Below are 18,127 nucleotides of genomic sequence, written 5' to 3' on the forward strand. Positions count from 1 at the left end.
CGAAGTATTCATTAAGGACCTCCCCTACCTCTGCACACAAGTTCCCTCCACTGTCCCTGATTGGCCCTACCCTCACTCTGGCCACCCTCTTGTTCCTCACATAAATATAGAAAGCCTTGGGGTTTTCCTTGATCCTACCCACCAAGGTTTTCTCATACCCTCTTCTAGCTCTCCTAAGTCAATTCTTCAGTTCCATCCTGGCTACCTTGTAGACCTCTGGAGCCCTGTCCGATCCATGCTTCCTCAACCTTAAGTAAGCTTCCTTCTTCCTCTTGACTAGGTGTGCAACATGTCTTGTCATCCAAGGTTCCTTCACTTTACCATCCATTCCTTGCCTCAGTGGGACAAACCTATTCAGTACCTGTAGCAACTGCTCCCTAAACAACCTCCACATTTCTATCGTGCATTTCCCTGAGAACATCTGATCCCAATTGGTGCTCCGTAGTTCTTGCCGAATACTTTCCCATACCGTCTGCTTCTATCCCTCTCCATGACTATAGTAAAAGTCAGGGAATTGTGATCACTATCACTGAAATGCTCTCCCATCGAGAGATCTGACACCTGACCTGGTTCGTTGCCAAGCACCAAATCCAATATGGCCTCCCCTCCAATCGGCCTATCTACATATTGAGTCAGAAATCCTTCCTGGACACACCTGACAAAAACTGATCCATCCAAACTATTTGCACTTAAGAGGTTCCAGTCTATATTAGGGAAGTTGAAGTCGCCCATGACAACAACCCTATTACTCCTGCACCTTTCCAAAATCTGTCTCTCAATCTGTTCCTCAGTTTCTCTGTTGCTACTGGGGGGGGTCTATCAAAAACTCCCAATAAAGTGACTGCTCTTTTCCTGTTTTTGACTTCCACCCAGACTGACTCAGTAGACAAACCCTCCTCCACGACCTCCCTTTCTGCAGCTGTGATACCATCCCTGATTAGCAATGCCATTCCCCCACCTCTTTTACCTCCCTCCCTACTAAACTGACTACTAAAAATATTCAAAGAGGAGGTAGATAAATTTTCAAGACATCAGAGTTGACAGCTATGCTGAGCTTGCACAAAGAGGAGTTGAGGTAGTTCAGCCATGATCTTGTTGAATGCAGGGCAGCCTTCAGGGGCCAAATGGTCTAACCCTGCTCCTATGTCTTATGTTCTTATGCTCTTACAGCAGAAGAATACAGGCCTACCGTGCAACATCAATGCAATATGCATAATGGGAGTTACAGGTAGTCTCAATCACAGGAATACAAAGCAAGTGTATGTGTGAGTATGTCCAAACAACACAACCCGAGTGAGAGTTGTATTTATAATGAAAACAATGTAAGTGTGTGAAAGTTGTGTGTATTGTGTGGAGCTACATATGCAAGTGCAAGTAATCTAAGAGTACAATTTGAGTGTCAGAGATTCACTGTGGATTATAAGCATTGTGCTCACCCTATCCCTATAGGAGATGTGCAGTGTGAATGACAGGTAACACGAATGTCAAAAATCCTTGTGAATTTCAGGTACAGTGTGAATCAGTGTGATGTACAAACTGAGAATCAGTTTAAGTTACAGACGATATGGCTACAGCAATACTAAAGCACAATGTTTTTCTCACCACAACTCTTGTTTGTCCCTTTGGCTTCAGTATAATGGGATTTGCAATCCTGTTTCAAACTGATTCCATCCATGATGTGAACTGAGTCATCCTGTTTCTCAGAAACTGGGTCAATGAGAAGAGAAATCTACTTAAGTCATGGATACACATGGATTCCCAATTCTGTGAAATCTAAATTAGGCAGAGGGAAGTAAAACACCATCTTTCTAACTCTTCGATTTGTCCCGTTCTCGTGCTTCCTCTGAAATTGCTTAGCAGGATTTTACTCATTCATTTTGACAGTTGCATATTACTCTGGCTCACTTTATAAAAAGTAGCTGTTTATCTCATCCAAAACCATGTCCCTATCAGACATGATGTGCATACAGATACAATGAGTCCTTCAGTACCATAACTATCTTTTTTCAAATATTCTGGTTCAGTGAAGGGACTGAAATGCATGTTCTATATGACTTTGCTTTGACTATGCATCAAATTGCTGTGCAATGCTCAGGATGGAAATGCAGCCTTTTCATTTATTATTATTGTGTAAATTCATCCAAGAAATAATAGATTACATCCAGGTGGTCTCTTAATTTACTCATAATAATTGGCAGTATGTAATGGATCCAGAATGAGGCTTTGTTCAGGCGTGGCTTAATTATAATGGAAGAAATCACACTAAATACAATACATTGCAAGCAATCATTAGCTCCAATTTAAAAGCTGCAACAGTAAGCAATCAATCCCACTTTGATTCATATAGCTGTACAAATCTTGTGTTGAACAAATCATCACCTGAAATAACATTACTTGACAAAAATAATAAGAGATAACACAATGTGGAGCTGGAGGAGCACAGCAGACCAGGCAGCATCAGAGGAGCAGGAAAGTTGACATTTCGGGTCGGGACCCTTCTTCAGAAAACAATAATATGCTTATGATTTTTAAAAAAAATGATGCTAATTTGAATCTGACTAGCACTGCTACTTTGTAAAAGCTTCCTTGAGCTATTTGTTGGGCTCATGATGGACCTAGCAACAAAGTGGGTCAATTTTTCAAAGGAAAAATGTGATGTTTAATACATTTGGAGAGAAGGCACACCTGTAATGCAGTAGTTCAATACTTTCCCAACTTTTTCTCATTGTGACCCCATTTTGAGGCTTGAAAATTTTGTCATGACCTCTCAGTGAGAGTGTGAGAGTGGGATAAGAATGGCCTTAATAGAGAGGGCCTTTTAGATTTGGAGCACAGCTGTTACAACTTGGTTGGAGCTCCACAGTAGCTATTACTGAGTCAAAAGGCCCAAATTTCGCTCAAAATCCCACTTGGTGTCCCTGACCTCCTGCTTTGGGAAGCCATACAGTAGTTCCACAACACTTTCCATCTTACCATTCTCCTCAGGACAGCTACCACCAGCCATCTTGATTGGGACTGTTTGCTCTGTTCTGAAAGTAACAGAATTGTTAGAATTATGAACTGTTCCAATAATTAGCAGTTAGGATAAGAAATTGAGAGCTAAGTGATATTCTCGCCACAATAATAATTCTGCCCAAAACTTGAAGCTAAAGGGTTTTTGAGTTTAATTGATTTTCTTGACAGATTTGACAAAGTACTGTAAAGTTTCTGATCAACTTCTCTAAAAGCATGTGTAGTTCGTCAAACAACAATTCAATAAATTGAATGATCACCAATGAAAGTCTGTTCAACAGTTATTCATATACCAATCTCCACTAAAAATTAATTGAATAGAGCTGAGTTCCAGTTCCACACTGCCCTTATAAACCCTTCTTCCTCTGGTATTCATTTTTCTTCAACAGGAACCCCTAATTCCTCATTTCATTCTATGAAGATATTCGTTTAGGCAAAGTCCAAGGAGGCCACTTTATTCTTCTCTTAGGTCTAATGGAAGACATTGTTTTCTTTTTGGCTTGAAACTTTGTTACAATCTCAGACCAGACCAGCAAATCTGTCGTGATCCATTTAGGGACCAGTAACTTTTGTTTAAAGTGGATAAAATTTGAAATTCCCAGTTACTTCAAAGGGAATAAAGTCACACAATTCCTTTGTATTAAACAAGCAAAACAAATTTCTATATAAAAGTGAGCAAAACATAAAACCATACAAACAAGGAACAAGGGTAAGTCCCTTGGCCCTGCTCAACCAGTCAATAAGATTGTGGCTTATCTGATTTTAACCTCAACTCTACGTTGCGGCATATCCCCAATAATCTTTCATCACCTTAGTAATCAAAAATCTATCTACCTCTGCCTTAAAAATATTTAAAGATTCTGCACCCACTGTCTTTTGAGGAAGGGAATTCCAAAGACTCAAAACTCTCTGAGATAAAAATGTTTCCTTATCTCTGCCTTAAATGAGCAAACGTTATTACTAAACTATGACCTCTAGTTTCAGATTGATGAACAAGAGGTAACATCTTTTCGACATCCACCCAGTCAAGTCCCTTCAAGATTTTATACGGTTCAATTAAGTCATCTCTGACTCTTCTAAACTTCAGAGAATACAGGCCTATTCTGTCTAGCTTTTCTTCATCAGGCAATCCACTCATTTTTCATAACATTCATCTGTGGGATGTGGGCATTGCTGGCTTGCCAGCATTTATTGCCTGTCGCTATTTGCCCTTGGGAAATGGTGGTGAGCTGCCTTTTTGAACCAGTTATTAGTCTAGTCATTCCATTTATTAGTCTAGTAAATGACAATCAAAAATACCTATGTAACCTTCAGAATTAATATGAGGCAAACATGAATTACCAGGCAAACTGGAGTTGATCACACCACAAACTGTATATTAAATGACGGGCACAACCAAGACAGATTCCACCAATTTCTCAGCAACTCATCAAGACATCAGTGAATCACAATTTTTTACAATTCTGTCTCCCTCATGAGGGATTTTATCCCCTTTCTTTCAAAAAGCCAGCCTCTGATTTCCATTAAATGTCCCTTCAACTTGGACTGCCTCAATGGATGTTGGCCTCCAAATTGCTCAATCTCTTCTACTAAGACTGCATCATACTAGATTCAAAAGGTTGCACCCTAGCATCTAAGCATTTCATAAGTTCAGCAATCGAGCTGCTAAGAGCAGAATCCCATTGCTCATCAGCATTCTTTTGCTCCAACTACCAGCTTCACAAATGTAGGCTTTCTCTTTGTGCCACCTGCCAGTTATCTAGCAGACAGCTTCCTATCAGCTTTACTGAGCTGAAAGTATTCCAGGGCGTTCTAGAGATCCAGTTGTACAGAAACACAAAGCCGTCACATATCCAGCTCTCAACATGTGTACCTAACCGCACAAAACAAGTACAGTATTTAATATAGCAGCACTTTAACTGGTACAGGGTCTCTCTTCCCCAGCTTCTGACTAACTGTTCACCCGCTGCTGTTAACTGACTTTTGAACTGATCATGTAATCTACTGAAACATTCCAACATGATTCTTCTCCCATTCCAAGCTGAAATCAAATATTACAACCATTGGTATATAATGTGCCTTGAATTTTACAATATTTAGTACCCAACTGTCATTGTCCACATCTGCCAACCTTGAGAACATACAGACAAAATAATGATTTACTTCGAGCTCCTAATTTGGCTCTGTTCCTGTAGACTCTGTTCCTAGAATAATTGAAGTCTCTTGATAGTTTATACAGCAAATTATCTGAATTATGTGGATGGTTGAAATGACAACTTGGACCCATTAGATGAGGGTTAAAAGGCCTGACAGCTTCTAAAACAAGCTCCCTATCCCACCCCAACATACTTGAGCCAAGACTAGATGTAATGGGACCCTTTAAACCAAGACTTGTTTGCCAAATTAAGAATATCCAGACTTGAGCTAACCGCTTTAGTGGGAAAAATCTATCCTAAGGTTTTTTGGATTAGATGTTAATCTAGTTTCTACTCCAATCAGTCAAGAACTTGAAAGGATTCCATGACAGGAACAGAAGTATATTGTTATTGGTTCTACTTCATTCTTCAAGACAGTGTTGGTAGCCAAGAGACTTAGTAATTGGTCTAAGCCGCCTATGATTTTCTACCGGTTTAAATAGCCTACTCAGAGATTGAGTTGCTGGATCAAGTTGGATGGATCTTCCTTATATAATAAGGTTGTTAGCTAAATGAATAATCGTAAGACTTGGAATCCAGTTCTCCCTTTATAATCAGTTTGTTAATTGCTAGATATCTTGTCTTATTCCATTGCAAAAATGTCTCTTTTTATAATTCTGTATAAGACTAATCCTATGAGAGGAAGATTTATCAAGCAGAATAGAAGAATTCCAGCTCACTTTCAGGTGCCTGAGATGGTGAGGTAACTAAATAGCTTGTAATATCCAAGTTTGGTAGGGTATTAGATTCCAAGTTTACATTTATTCGCTGAGATCTTTCAGAGTTTCCTGTAAATAAATTGAATCATACTAAAATATCTCATTAGGAAGGTAGGTATTAGAAAGTGCTGTGAAAACAAACAAAAATACAGAGGACAATGCAACAGAAAAAAATTGCAAAGAAGGAAATGGACAGAGTTACCAAATTGGAACTTCAGAATTTCTGAAAATTGTAAGTAACTACAGCTCATCTCAGTAGGTTTGCCAGTTACAAGTTTTGCAAAAGAATTCATGTCAATATTCCACATGGGTACTGCAGTATTGAATCAATCTGCTCCACATCATTACAGACCGCAAAACCAATATTGATAAATGATGGAAACTTGCATAACAACCAATTATTTCTGCTGTTTCTTCCTCACTTTGGTTCTGAATGATAATTTTCCCATTCTCATTTCATCTTGTTTCCTTCCCATCTCTCATTACACATAGATCTCCACTTCTCATGTCAAAACACTAACTTGTAACGCTCCCTCCTTCTTTTTGAAAGACAAGATTGTTGTGAATGTGTTCCTCTCCCTGAAGCAATTTTGTGTGATTAGGATATCTACCTTTCTGGTCTGATTAGAAGAATCTTGTTGAGTAGTCAATATGACATTTATTGCATGACTGCAAATATTTACAGATTACCTGAATAGCACCTATATTACTACAGAGATTGTTAGAAACATACTAGTCCCAGGACTATCTCCTACAAATTTCATGCTTACTCTAATGGTTCAAACTCATTCATCCAATTGTGTGTGTAGTTCTTCAGTCTTTTGCTTTTCTGTGGTTGTGTTCTGCTTTGGCACATTTTCTGAACGTGGCTTACTTTGTTACAGTAAAAACATTCAATTTTAAAAGCTGGGAACGTTCAGTTCTCTGCTGTACTTTTGCTCTGTAGTGTTGGCAAGGACTTTTAGTGTCTGCTGTGAATAAGTACAACTCGAACAAAAATGAAGGAGAAATGCCTGTCAATTTCATGGTTCTCCTCCTTTACTCTAAGGCTGCATTGTTAACGAAGCATTGTACTCATTAACTGATCAAAGAGCAGCAATCTGATATAATCTTCAACAACAAATTTGCATTTGTATAGTGCTTTTAACATAGCAAAATATCTGAAAGCACCTCACAATTATCAAACAAAATGTGAGCGATTTAAGGAGATATTCAGACAGGTAACTGAAAGCTTTGCCAGACAAGGAGATTATAAACAGATTAATAGGAGAGCAAAGTGGAGAGGGATATGGAGGAACTTCCAAAAGCTTTGAGCCAACAACGTAGCTGTCAATGGTGGAATAATAAAAATCAGAGACGTGCAAGAGACCGGAATTCAGGGGTGAATGTCGGTGAAATCACTGTCAATCTCAGAATATCCTTAGAAATACATAATAATCTGAGTCAACATGGTACAGTAATAAAAGCAAATACTGTGGATGCCAGAAATCTGAAAGGATAACAAAATGCTGGAGAAACTCTGTACATCTGACAGCATCTGTCTAAGAGAGTTAACATTTTAACTACATTCTGAAGACAAGCCATATCGGACTCGAAACACAAATAGGGTACAGTAAGGGTCTTCAGAAGGGTCTAGGCCCGAAACATCAGCCTTCCTGCTCCTCTGATGCTGCTTGGCCTGCTGTGTTCATCCAGCTCTACACCTTGTTATCTCAGATTCTCCAGCATCTGCAGTTCCTACTATCTTGAGTACAGTAAGTGTTTTGAGTTCGAAGAAAAAAGACATCTTTACAGCAGGTGGAACCTTGTTGCCCTAATGTGATACTGTATTAGTTTTGAGTTCTGAAGAAGAGTTAAAACACATTTTCTGAAGAAGGGTGCAGACCCAAAACGTCAGCTTTCCTGCTCCTCTGATGCTACTTGACCTGCTGTGTTCATCCAGCTCTACACCTTGTTATATCTTAAAACATTAATTCTGTTTCTCTCTGCTCAGATGCTGCTAGACCTGCTGAGTCTCTCCAGCATTCTCTGTGTTCCTTTTGGATTTCCAGCATCTGCATTATTTTGCTTTTATTCATCATGTTTAAAAGTGAATTTCTTTCTACAGATAATACAAAAATATTTACAATATCTACAATCAGATTTTAGTAATTTGGTCCTGAGAACTACCAAATTTGACAACATGCATATTTAAAACAAATCACCTTTCTTGATTCTCACAACATTTGGTTGTATCTGCCTTTTTCAGCTGAACATGGCGATGGTATCCAATATGGATGCAACATTTTTGTTCATCTCTCAAGTATACTACCTACAAATATAAAAGTATTTACATTATTTAAGAAGAGTCCAGAAAAAAGTAAGTACAAAGACAATGAATCTCAAGTTCAAAAATGCCAATATAACTAAAATACGAGAAGATGTTTAGTAATATTGCATTTAATTTCATTAGGATGTAATTTTTTAAAAAAATGAAATATTACTGGCAAATTTAAATGAAGCAAACGACTTATGTAGCCAGGATGAGTTTTCTCAGTCACACTGAAGCCTATTTGACACTCCCCTCCCCCGACCGCATCCCAAAACCAGCCCAGCTCGTGCCCGCCTCCCTAACCTGTCCTTCCTCCCACCTCTCCACTCCTCCCACCTCAAGCCCCACCCCCATCTCCCACCTACCAACCTCATCCCGCCTCATTAACCTATCCATCCTCCCTGGACTGACCTATCCCCTCCCTAACTCCCCACCTAAACTCACCTTTACTGGCTCTAACCCCGCCTCTTTGACCTGTCTGTCTCCTCTTCACCTATCTTCTCCTCTATCCATCTTCTAACCGCCTCCACCTCTCTCCCTATTTATTTCAGAACCCCCTTCCCCTCCCCCACTTCTGAAGAAGGGTCTAGACCCAAAACGTCAGCTTTCCTGCTCCTCTGATGCTGCTTGGCCTGCTGTGTTCATCCAGCTCTACACCTTGTTATATCCTATTTGACACTGATGTCTTTCATTCCATTCCTTTTTGTCTGCTATTGTCATTAGTTCTTTTGTGGAAAGAGCATTCCATTCCTTTTTGTCTGCCAGTGTCATTAGTTCTTTTGTGGAAAGAGCATTTCACGTTGGTGGAGTATCTTATGTAAAGACGGGAACCACTAATCTGACTCACCCACTGACCTGTCAGTGAGTGTCCTGCTACCTATTGCATGACAGTCCTGGTAATTTGCTCTGTAGCTGAACCATGCTTTCCCTTACCAGAAGAAACAAAATAAGGAAACACTATTGTTAACACAGTGAAAAGAAAGAATAAAGTTTACCTGTTCATAAATGTTTATTGAGAAGGTAACCAGTACAAATGTCGACTAAAAGGTATGTGCTGCACTCGCTGAGCCCAACAGGTTCTCAGTCAGTTTCATCTTGTGTGTTGAATCCAGGAGGTTTGGCTGCAATTGCTGTTTATTCAACAAAAATTGAACGTGTTAATTTTGCTGTCTCTGATAATCTAGCTATCTTGTTACAATATATCCTATACCATTATCACAATGTTACATGAGTGTTGACCTGGAATTGCTGAGACTAATCTCTTTCTATTATCTCTCTGTACTTAGTTCCTCTGCTTCATATCCTATTTTTATACAATTGTTATTGCTTATTGTTGCCTTGTTTTTCATTTGTGTTTAACATTCTGTTTCCATGACTTGCAAGTTCAGTCTTTTATTATCCTATTTCCACTTCATACTTTGGGGTCTCTACACTACACGTGGAAAATAGCTGTCTTGATGTTAGGTTTACTTTTTAACAACATTAATATGTTACAATTTGCAAACCTGTATGCTCCACCAGTATACTAAGAGCATTGATTGAGCTCATTGTTATGGAGAAAATTCAATGAAAGCAAACATTACTCCATAGAACTAACTTCTAATTTTAAGTTGCTTCTTTCAAATTATCTGACAATTGAAACACTTACAACCAAATGAACAGTTGAAGTGTTCTTCATGCTTCTTAATTCAGATTAGTGGATAATTTTAGTTATTGTGCAAAAACATTAAATTATCATCAGTTGACTGTGTTCCAATTAATTACATTGCACATTCCACAAGTACTAAATTCATGTTTGGATCAAACCCTAACAATGACAAGAGATTATTCTTAAAACAGCTACAGTATTTGTTTCAAACTGTGACTCAATTACAAAATTAGCATACATACCATCATGCATTTTTCTTTACTGCATTATTTTACAATATGGGCAACAACATTAGGGACTTACTGTGAATACACATGCCACAAATGGTTGCATGTATAAATTATGTGGAGGACTTATTTTCCTGTTGTGACTGGTACAAACCAAGTAACTTCACTGTCAAGATTTTAAACATGCCTTCAGGATAACAGGGTTTCACATTGCATTGAACATCGCAGAAATTCCAAAACACTTACTCAAGGATGTGAACACAAATGTTTTCAAATTTGCTTGGAGCAATACCACCACCTGCAAATTCCCCTTCAAGTAGCACAATATCCTGACTTGGAACTATATTGCCGTTCCTTCATTGCTGTAACAAAATTCTAAAACTCTTCTCCAAATGACTATAAGTATCTTCATGGAAGTACAGAAAGGGAGAGATAGTGAAAGGGAATTCCAGAGCTCTGACCCTTGCACCAATGGTGATGAAAATATAAGGAATGCACAAGAGGCCAGAATTAGAGAGTGTAGATACCTCAGACTGTTGTGGGGATGGCAAATAAGGAAGGCAAGTGTGGAGGATTTGTGAACCAAGGATGAAAAAAATTAAAGTCAAGATGTTACTTGACTGGGAGCTAATAACATAGGCCAGCAAGAATAAGAAATGGTTGAACAGCTGAAGAACCTGCTTAGTGGACTAAAAGCTTTCCTGTTAAAAGGAAAACTATGATATTGTTACAACACAGAGACTGACAGCTGAACCAAGTCAACCTTTCTACCTCTACATTCACAACAGAGTAAAATTAAAACCTTCAGCTTTTATGCTTATATTGTCTCAGGTTTTGTTGGATTTGACTCTAGTGGTTGTGACGAAGTCAGCCAGGTGGACCTCATAGAATATGATTTCTGTGGTTGGGCCTGTTAACCTGGTCCAATCAAGGAGTCCTAGCTGACAGATAATGAACAGGAATGTCAGAGGTTCTGTTCACCCTGAGAGTTGGCTCTGAGGAAGCCGGACCAATGTCAAGTACTATGCATGTGTAAATAAAGGGTGATGTGGTGACAGGATACCAGCCTCTGTGGAGATATTTCAGTGGCGACGAGAGAAAAAAATACACTCCTCAAGAAATTCACTCGCAACAGATGTCTTTGAGTTGGGGTAAGCATTTCTAGCATCATGTCATTATTTGGGAAGCTTGACTCGTTCAATCCTGCCATCAAAAACTGGGCCCAGAATGTGGAAAGAAGGTGTTATTCTTTTCTGGGCAAATGGCATTAGGACAAATGAAAAGTGACAAGTAATTCTCCTGACAGCTTGTGGACCCACAGATTGAACAGATTTTTCAGTTATTAGGAGCCTAACATTTCCTGAGGTAGCAGATACTAAAACCTTTCAAGAGTTGGTGGATTTAGTTAAGGAAAATTATGACTCCAAGCCTCCTCTAATTCTGAAGAGAATCTCCGCTATCAGTTTTACTTGGCAGTTCAAGAACCAGGGGACTCCATGTCAGGATTTTTGACAAGGTTAAGGCAACTGGCAGAGGCATGTGAGTATGGATTAACCCTTAATGAGATGCTGAGAGACCATGTGGTATGTGGGATTAATGATGTAACCATGCAAAAGCACCTACCAGCTGAAGCCTAACTGGACTTCAAACAAACACTACAGGTGGCTTTGTCACTAGAAAATGCAGCAAGTGGAACATATGATTTACAAGGTATGCCAATGGAAGTGGACACCCTCGCCAGGTCAACCCAGCTTGCGGGACACCACTTGAGTGGAGGCAATTGCACAGTTTCACTCAAGACATATCCTGAACAAAGGGACTCCAGGTCAACCCACAGCAAAACCCCAAAACAAAGCCGAGCCTCAGCCAAACGATTAACATTTTCTTTAGCATCTGGGCCAGTAAGCCATTGTAGTTGCTGCCAGTATGTGGACTCGAGACAGCAGAAGAGCCCCTTTGAATTGAGAAAGAGAATTCGTAGGCCAGTATCCGGGAGAGTGCACACCCTGGCTTGGAACAGTTAAGTTGCATGGCAACATCCAAATCAGAAACGATCAAAATAAACATCTGGTTAAATATTCGCCTGGTTCTAATGGAGGTCAATACCAGCATGGCCGTTTCAGTGATTGTAGAACCAGTCTTTAACAAAATTCACTCTGGACTCGAATCCTTAAGTTTGTGCAAGTAAGTCAGCTAGACTGAGAACCTATACAAGGGAACTTTTACAGATTAAGGGTAGAACTTGGTTCCAGTCTCGTATGAAAGCAGCTGGTTCAGTTACCACTGATTATAGTAAAAGGTTCGAGCCCAAGCCTGGTAGGGCGAAATTGATTGAGAAAGATTCAACTTGATTGGCTCCACATTTTTCAATTAGAAAATGGCTGCCTGAGTAAAGTCCTGGTTAATAACTGGAGGGTTTTCAGGAAGGTCAAGGGACTATCAAAGGATTGCTTGTTGACCAGAAAGCAATTCCATGATTCTGCAAGGCCTGACCAGTGCCAGTTGCTCCACAAGAAAAAGGAGAGGAAGAAATAAGAAGGCTGGAAGTGAAGGAATCATCAAATGAGCCATTTTGCAGAATGGGCCGCACCGGTTGTACTGATGGTGAAGCCCAAAAGGTCGGTTCGCCTTTGTGGGGATTTTAAACAAACAGCAAACTGCTTCTCACAGCTGGATAAATACCCAATCCCTCGCATAGAGGACTTTTACGCACAGCAGGCAGGGTGGTTGTCCTTCACAAGGCTGGACATGAGCCACACTTACTTGCAAATGCAGTTAGATGACGATTCCCCGAAGTACGCTATAATTAATCCCCTTTGGGGTTTGTATCAATATATGAGACTGCCATTTGGGGTGTCATCAGCCTGTTCCATTTTTCAGCAGACCATGGAGAAACCTTTACAAGGTCTACCCCGGGTTACCATTTATCTAGATGATGTGCTAATAATAGGAAAGTCCAATAAAGAGCACTTAGAGAACTTGGACATAGTCCTTAGACTTTTCTCCAAGGCAGCCGTAGGCCACCTTAGAGGGGAAAAATGTGTGTTCCAGGCATCCCAAGTGACCTTGGGCTACAGAGACAACAAGACCCAGTATACCCTTTGGAAAATAACATGATGCTAATCAAATGTACTCCCGTTCCCACTTCTGTACTGGAGCTTAGGTCTTTCCTTGGATTGGTGAATTATGGGAAAATTCATATGTAACCTGGCCTCCATCCTGGCACCCTTATATTTGCTGTTGAAAAAGGTCATCCTTGGGAATGGTCTCGTAGCCAAGATGTAGCCTTTACGGAATTGAAGAAGCAGCTATCATCGTCTAAGGTCTATGAACCCAAGTGAAATGTGGTGCTGATATGCGATGCCTCCCCTTACAGTATCCGGGTAGTTTTGGGTCATAAATGGCCCATTGGAGAGAAATGCCCAATAGCATATGCTTCCCTGACTTTGGTTGATGCAGAACACAAATACACCCAGATAGAGAAGGAAGGTTTGGCGGTCATCTCTGGAGTGAGAAAGTTCCACCAAAACCTTTTCAGACGTAAACTTGTAATATTAACAGACCACAAACCCCTGCTAGGGCGACTCCAACAGGATAAGGCCATGCCGCCCATATCTTCACATCGAATTCAGTGGTGAGCTGTCATTCTAAGTGCGTACAATTACAAATTGGAACACTGTCCGGGACACCAAGTGGCAAATGTGGATGCCTTGAGCTGCCTCCCGCTGGCAGATACACCACCGGTGGTGCCACCATTGGAAGAGTCCGTTCTGGTTTTAAACTTTCTGGACACCTTTTTGGCCACCACTGACAATATCAGAGTGTGGACACAAAAAGATCCGGTCCTGGCAAAACTAAAAAAGCTGGTGGTGACGGGAGAAACTTTTGTTGTCTGATAAGCAGGATTGGATGTAGCCATAGCCATGTTAGTGAGGCAGTGCCCGGAATGCCAACAAGGACAACAATTATTGCCAGCAGCTCCCCCACATTTATGGGAACGGCCAGGTAAACCCTGGAGTCAGTAACATGTCAACTATGCCGGTCCTTTCAGGGTCTGAATGTTCTTAGTCATTGTAGACTCCCACTCAAAGTGGTTGGATGTGCATAGAGTTTATTCATCTAACATGGGGACGATGATCTAAAAGCTGCGAGCATCTTTTGCAATACATGGTCTCCCAGAAGAGTTGGTCACAAACAATGGGCCAACATTTCCCAGCAAGCTATTCGAGTATTTCCTAAAGTCGAATGGAATTTGGTATATAAGGACAGCTGCATACCATCCATCATCCGATGGTCTGATGGAAAGAGAGTCCAAACTTTGAAGGCAGGCTTAAAGAAACAGCCTACAACTTCACTTGATACCAAACTGTCCCAGTTCCTATTTGATTATCAGACCACCCCTTGTGCAATTACAGGGATAGCTCCAGCAGACTTGCTAATGTGGTGAAGACTCCGCACCAGATTAAATTTGATCTTCCTGGACCTGGGGAGGAGGGTGAAATGGCATCAGGAATGCCAATGTTGGATACAAGATTCCTCTAAACAAGAGAAACAATTTACTTCAGGGGACAAAGTTGGGTGCTAAAACCACGGAAATGGCCCTGCATGGATAAGAGGCATGGTCAATGTGAGGTCAGATCCCATGACATACAAAGTTTGGGTAGGTGACGCAGTCCTGAACAAGCATGTGGACCAAATGAAAGCGAAAACTCACAAATGGGGCATGAGCAAAACATACCCGGCCCCTCAGAACACCCAGAAAGGCTGACGGAACCTGTGGGTTCTTCTGCTCTGTTTAATTTCGAAGAAACCTCAAATTCTGAGATGGACACAGAGGATGTTGCAGCCTCAACACCTTTACCGCCTGAAGAAGAGGATGAATTTCTTCCGATACGCTGTAGGTGCAAGAGGCAGGCTACAGTCTGGTACACACCACACATATCCGAGGCTGAGTTGGAGGAACCAGAAAGGCTACAAGAAAAAGAATCGACCTACATTCCCAGATTTAGAGGGGGAGGGATGTCATGATTGTAATAAGGTCAGCCAGGTGGATCTCATAGAATATGAGTACCCTGATTGGGTGTGTTAACCTGGGAGCCCTGGCTGACAGATGTAAACAGAAGTGTCAGTGGTTCTGTTCACTCTGAGAGCTGGATCTGAGGAAGTTGGACCACTGTCAAGTACCATAGAGGGTGACGTGGTGACTCTGTGCAGTTATTTCAATGAGAAGGGTGAATTACATGATGCTGTCAGGTTGAAAGCTCATTTTGGAGTTGCAAACAGACTGGCTACACTTCAGAGAGAACACACACTGACTATTGAGCTGTCGAGTCCCCCCAGCCTCTAAAATGCCTAAATACCGAAGGTGGAACTTGATTAACAGCCCCTCCCATTGTCACTGAGCCATTTTTGAGAGGCACTGATTGACTGCAACGAACACATACACTGTGGGTGCTATTCAGATGTTCTTTCTTTTACAGTTGCACGCTCACCCAACGTAGCAACCGTTGCTTCTGTTATTGCCCCTCGCTGTGTGTGTGCCTCCCTCCCCTCTGCTACTCACTCACTCTTCCTGATGCAGGTTCACTGTCAGCTCTTGTCTCTCAGCTTTGATCCTTGCAGCTGTACCTGGGCTCCTCTGACCATCCCGCAGCCTACAGCCTACTGCGCAGACGCCGAAGCGATCTGTTTACAGTTGCCGTGGTAACGGTTGCCCGGGACGTCAGCCGCCATGTTTGTTCAGGTTGTTGAAGATCGTCATCGGGAAAGCATCATCAGTCAGGAGCTAATACATTGTTTACGTCAAGTTTACCTTTCATCCCTTGGCCGTGCTTTATGGGTGTGTGTATATTTTTGAGTGCAAACATGTTGTTTATTGCCCAACGTGCCTAAGAATCGAGCATGTGCGACCAATACAGTTCTCACAGATTTTGGCGCCTGGCAATTGCAGACAAACCTTCACTCGTGATAAAATGAACCTCCCACTCTGTTTGGAGTCGAGTGGCCGCCGTTCGCTCACAAGCAAAAGACGACGTTGGCAGGGAAACCGACCTCACAACTGCACTGCCCTCCTCCAGCCCGGGCAATATTATTCTCGCAAACAAAAATCATGTTGCTCAATGCTCGAAATTTGAAACGCTAATGGAAAATACCGCACGCACACTTAGTAGCTTGGTCATGATCTGGGTGAGCTTCGAGTGACTATTTCAGGTGTTGGCTCTTGATTGGCACTATGTATTTTAAACTTTCTAGAGGTTTCTGTGGCGCAGTGGTAATGTCCTTAGCTCCTAAGCTAGAAGTCAATGTTCACGTCCCACTTGCTCCTGAGGTGTGTAATAATATCTCTGAACAGGATAATTAGGAAAAATATTTAATTTATACCTCCTATATAGTCATCACGGGAGGGCAAGCATTCACAAACAAGGATGCATTGTGGATGAAACTGGACTATACAAAGAAATACAATGGAAGGTTATTGGTTTCACTATTGCCAGGATACAGTAGTGACAGCAAACAAGAATGGAGACATAAAGCAAAGCGAGCAGATTGGCCAGTGTTCTTGTAAGTGGCTTTAGATTCCTGCAGGACGTGTAAAACTTTGGATCCACAAACCTGCTATCAAATGAGAAAACAATGTAAATTGCATAGATACTTGACCTTACTAGGTTTGTCTATCTGCTGATCGGCAATATTTTAAGGAGAGGGAGTCAGAACATTGGTTCATGCAGTGAATTGTCATGGTCTGAAATGCACACTCTGAAAAGGTGGTGAGTGCACATTGGAATAATAATTTTAAAAACGAATTGTGTATGCACTTCAAAAGGGGTTTGCAGGGCTATTGCTAACAAACAAGGCTATAGGATGAATTTGATAGGTCTTTCAAGGACAGGACACAGACACAATGGATGGAATACTTTTATGCTCTGTAATGCCATCTTGACAGAAATATTAGCTGTAACTCACAGAAACATTTCAAAGTGAGTCTGAACTAATGAATTGCTTTATTTTATAATTACAGTGCAGTTTTTTTTCCTTTATTCATTCACAGGATGAGGGCATCACTGTCTAGGCCAGCATTGCTGTGGGTCTGGAGTCACATGTAGGCCAGACCAGGTAAGGATGGCAGTTTCCTTCCCTAAAGGACATTGGTGAACCAGATGGATTTTTCCAACAATTGACAGTGGATTCACAGTCATCATTAGATGACTAATTCCAGATATTTATTGAATTCAAATTCCACCATCTGCCGTGGTGAGATTCAAACCTGGATTCCCAGAACATTATCTGGGTCTCTGGATTAACAGTCCAGTGATATTACCATCAGGCCATCGCCTCCCCTTCTACATGTCAAGATCCCAAAATCATCAGTGCAGTACAACTCACCTCAACTATTTCCAATCTATATAAATGATCTGCAAGCAGGGAAAGAGTGTAAGATAAAATTCACAGATGATACTAAAATAGGCGTGAAAACAGGCTATGCTGAGGAAATAAAGAATTTACAGTTGGATATTGATATAGATATAGATATAGATATAGGAGAATGGGCCAGAATCTGGCAGATGGAGTTTCAAGTGGATAAGTGCGAGATTATGAATTTCAGCCAGAAAAATAAAAGGGCAAATTATTATTTAAGTGGGAAGCAGATACAAAGTGCGTCAGTGCAATGGGATCTGGGCATCTTTGTGCTTGAATCGCAGAAAGTGGGTATGCAGGTATAGCATATAATAAGAAAGGGAAATTGAATGCTGTCATTTCTTTGCAAAAGGACTGGATTATAAAAGTAAAGAAGTGTTGTCACAATTATATAAACCATTGGTGAGACCACACCTGGAGTATTGTGTCCAGTTTTGGTCTCCTTATGTGGTGGCACTAGAAACAGTTCGGAGGAGGTTCATCAAATTGATTCCAGGAATGAAAGAGTTGTCAGACGAGGAGCAGTTGAATAGCTTCAGCTTGTACTTGTTGGGGTTCAAAAGAATGAGGGTGGATCTGATTGAGATATATAAAATGCG

At 40.9% G+C, this 18,127-nt stretch overlaps 1 protein-coding gene across 1 annotated transcript in view; it reads right to left on the reverse strand.

Moving 5' to 3' along the window:
* The window catches only part of LOC109910870 (tubulin tyrosine ligase 3-like), a 63,076-nt gene extending 47,316 nt beyond the window's left edge, over positions 1 to 15,760 (reverse strand). Inside the window, exons 1-5 of the mRNA XM_020510122.2 lie at positions 15,680 to 15,760; positions 9,233 to 9,367; positions 8,131 to 8,237; positions 2,974 to 3,029; positions 1,603 to 1,707 (exon numbers count right to left, since the gene is read on the reverse strand). Of these exons, the coding sequence (XP_020365711.2) occupies positions 1,603 to 1,707; positions 2,974 to 3,004 (136 nt within the window). The 5' untranslated portion in view covers positions 3,005 to 3,029; positions 8,131 to 8,237; positions 9,233 to 9,367; positions 15,680 to 15,760. The remainder of the gene's footprint in view (positions 1 to 1,602; positions 1,708 to 2,973; positions 3,030 to 8,130; positions 8,238 to 9,232; positions 9,368 to 15,679) is intronic.
* Between the last annotated feature and the right edge of the window lie 2,367 nt (positions 15,761 to 18,127).

This window comes from Rhincodon typus, chromosome 16 (genome assembly GCF_021869965.1).
Source record: "Rhincodon typus isolate 14 chromosome 16, sRhiTyp1.1, whole genome shotgun sequence".
NCBI lineage: Eukaryota > Metazoa > Chordata > Chondrichthyes > Orectolobiformes > Rhincodontidae > Rhincodon > Rhincodon typus.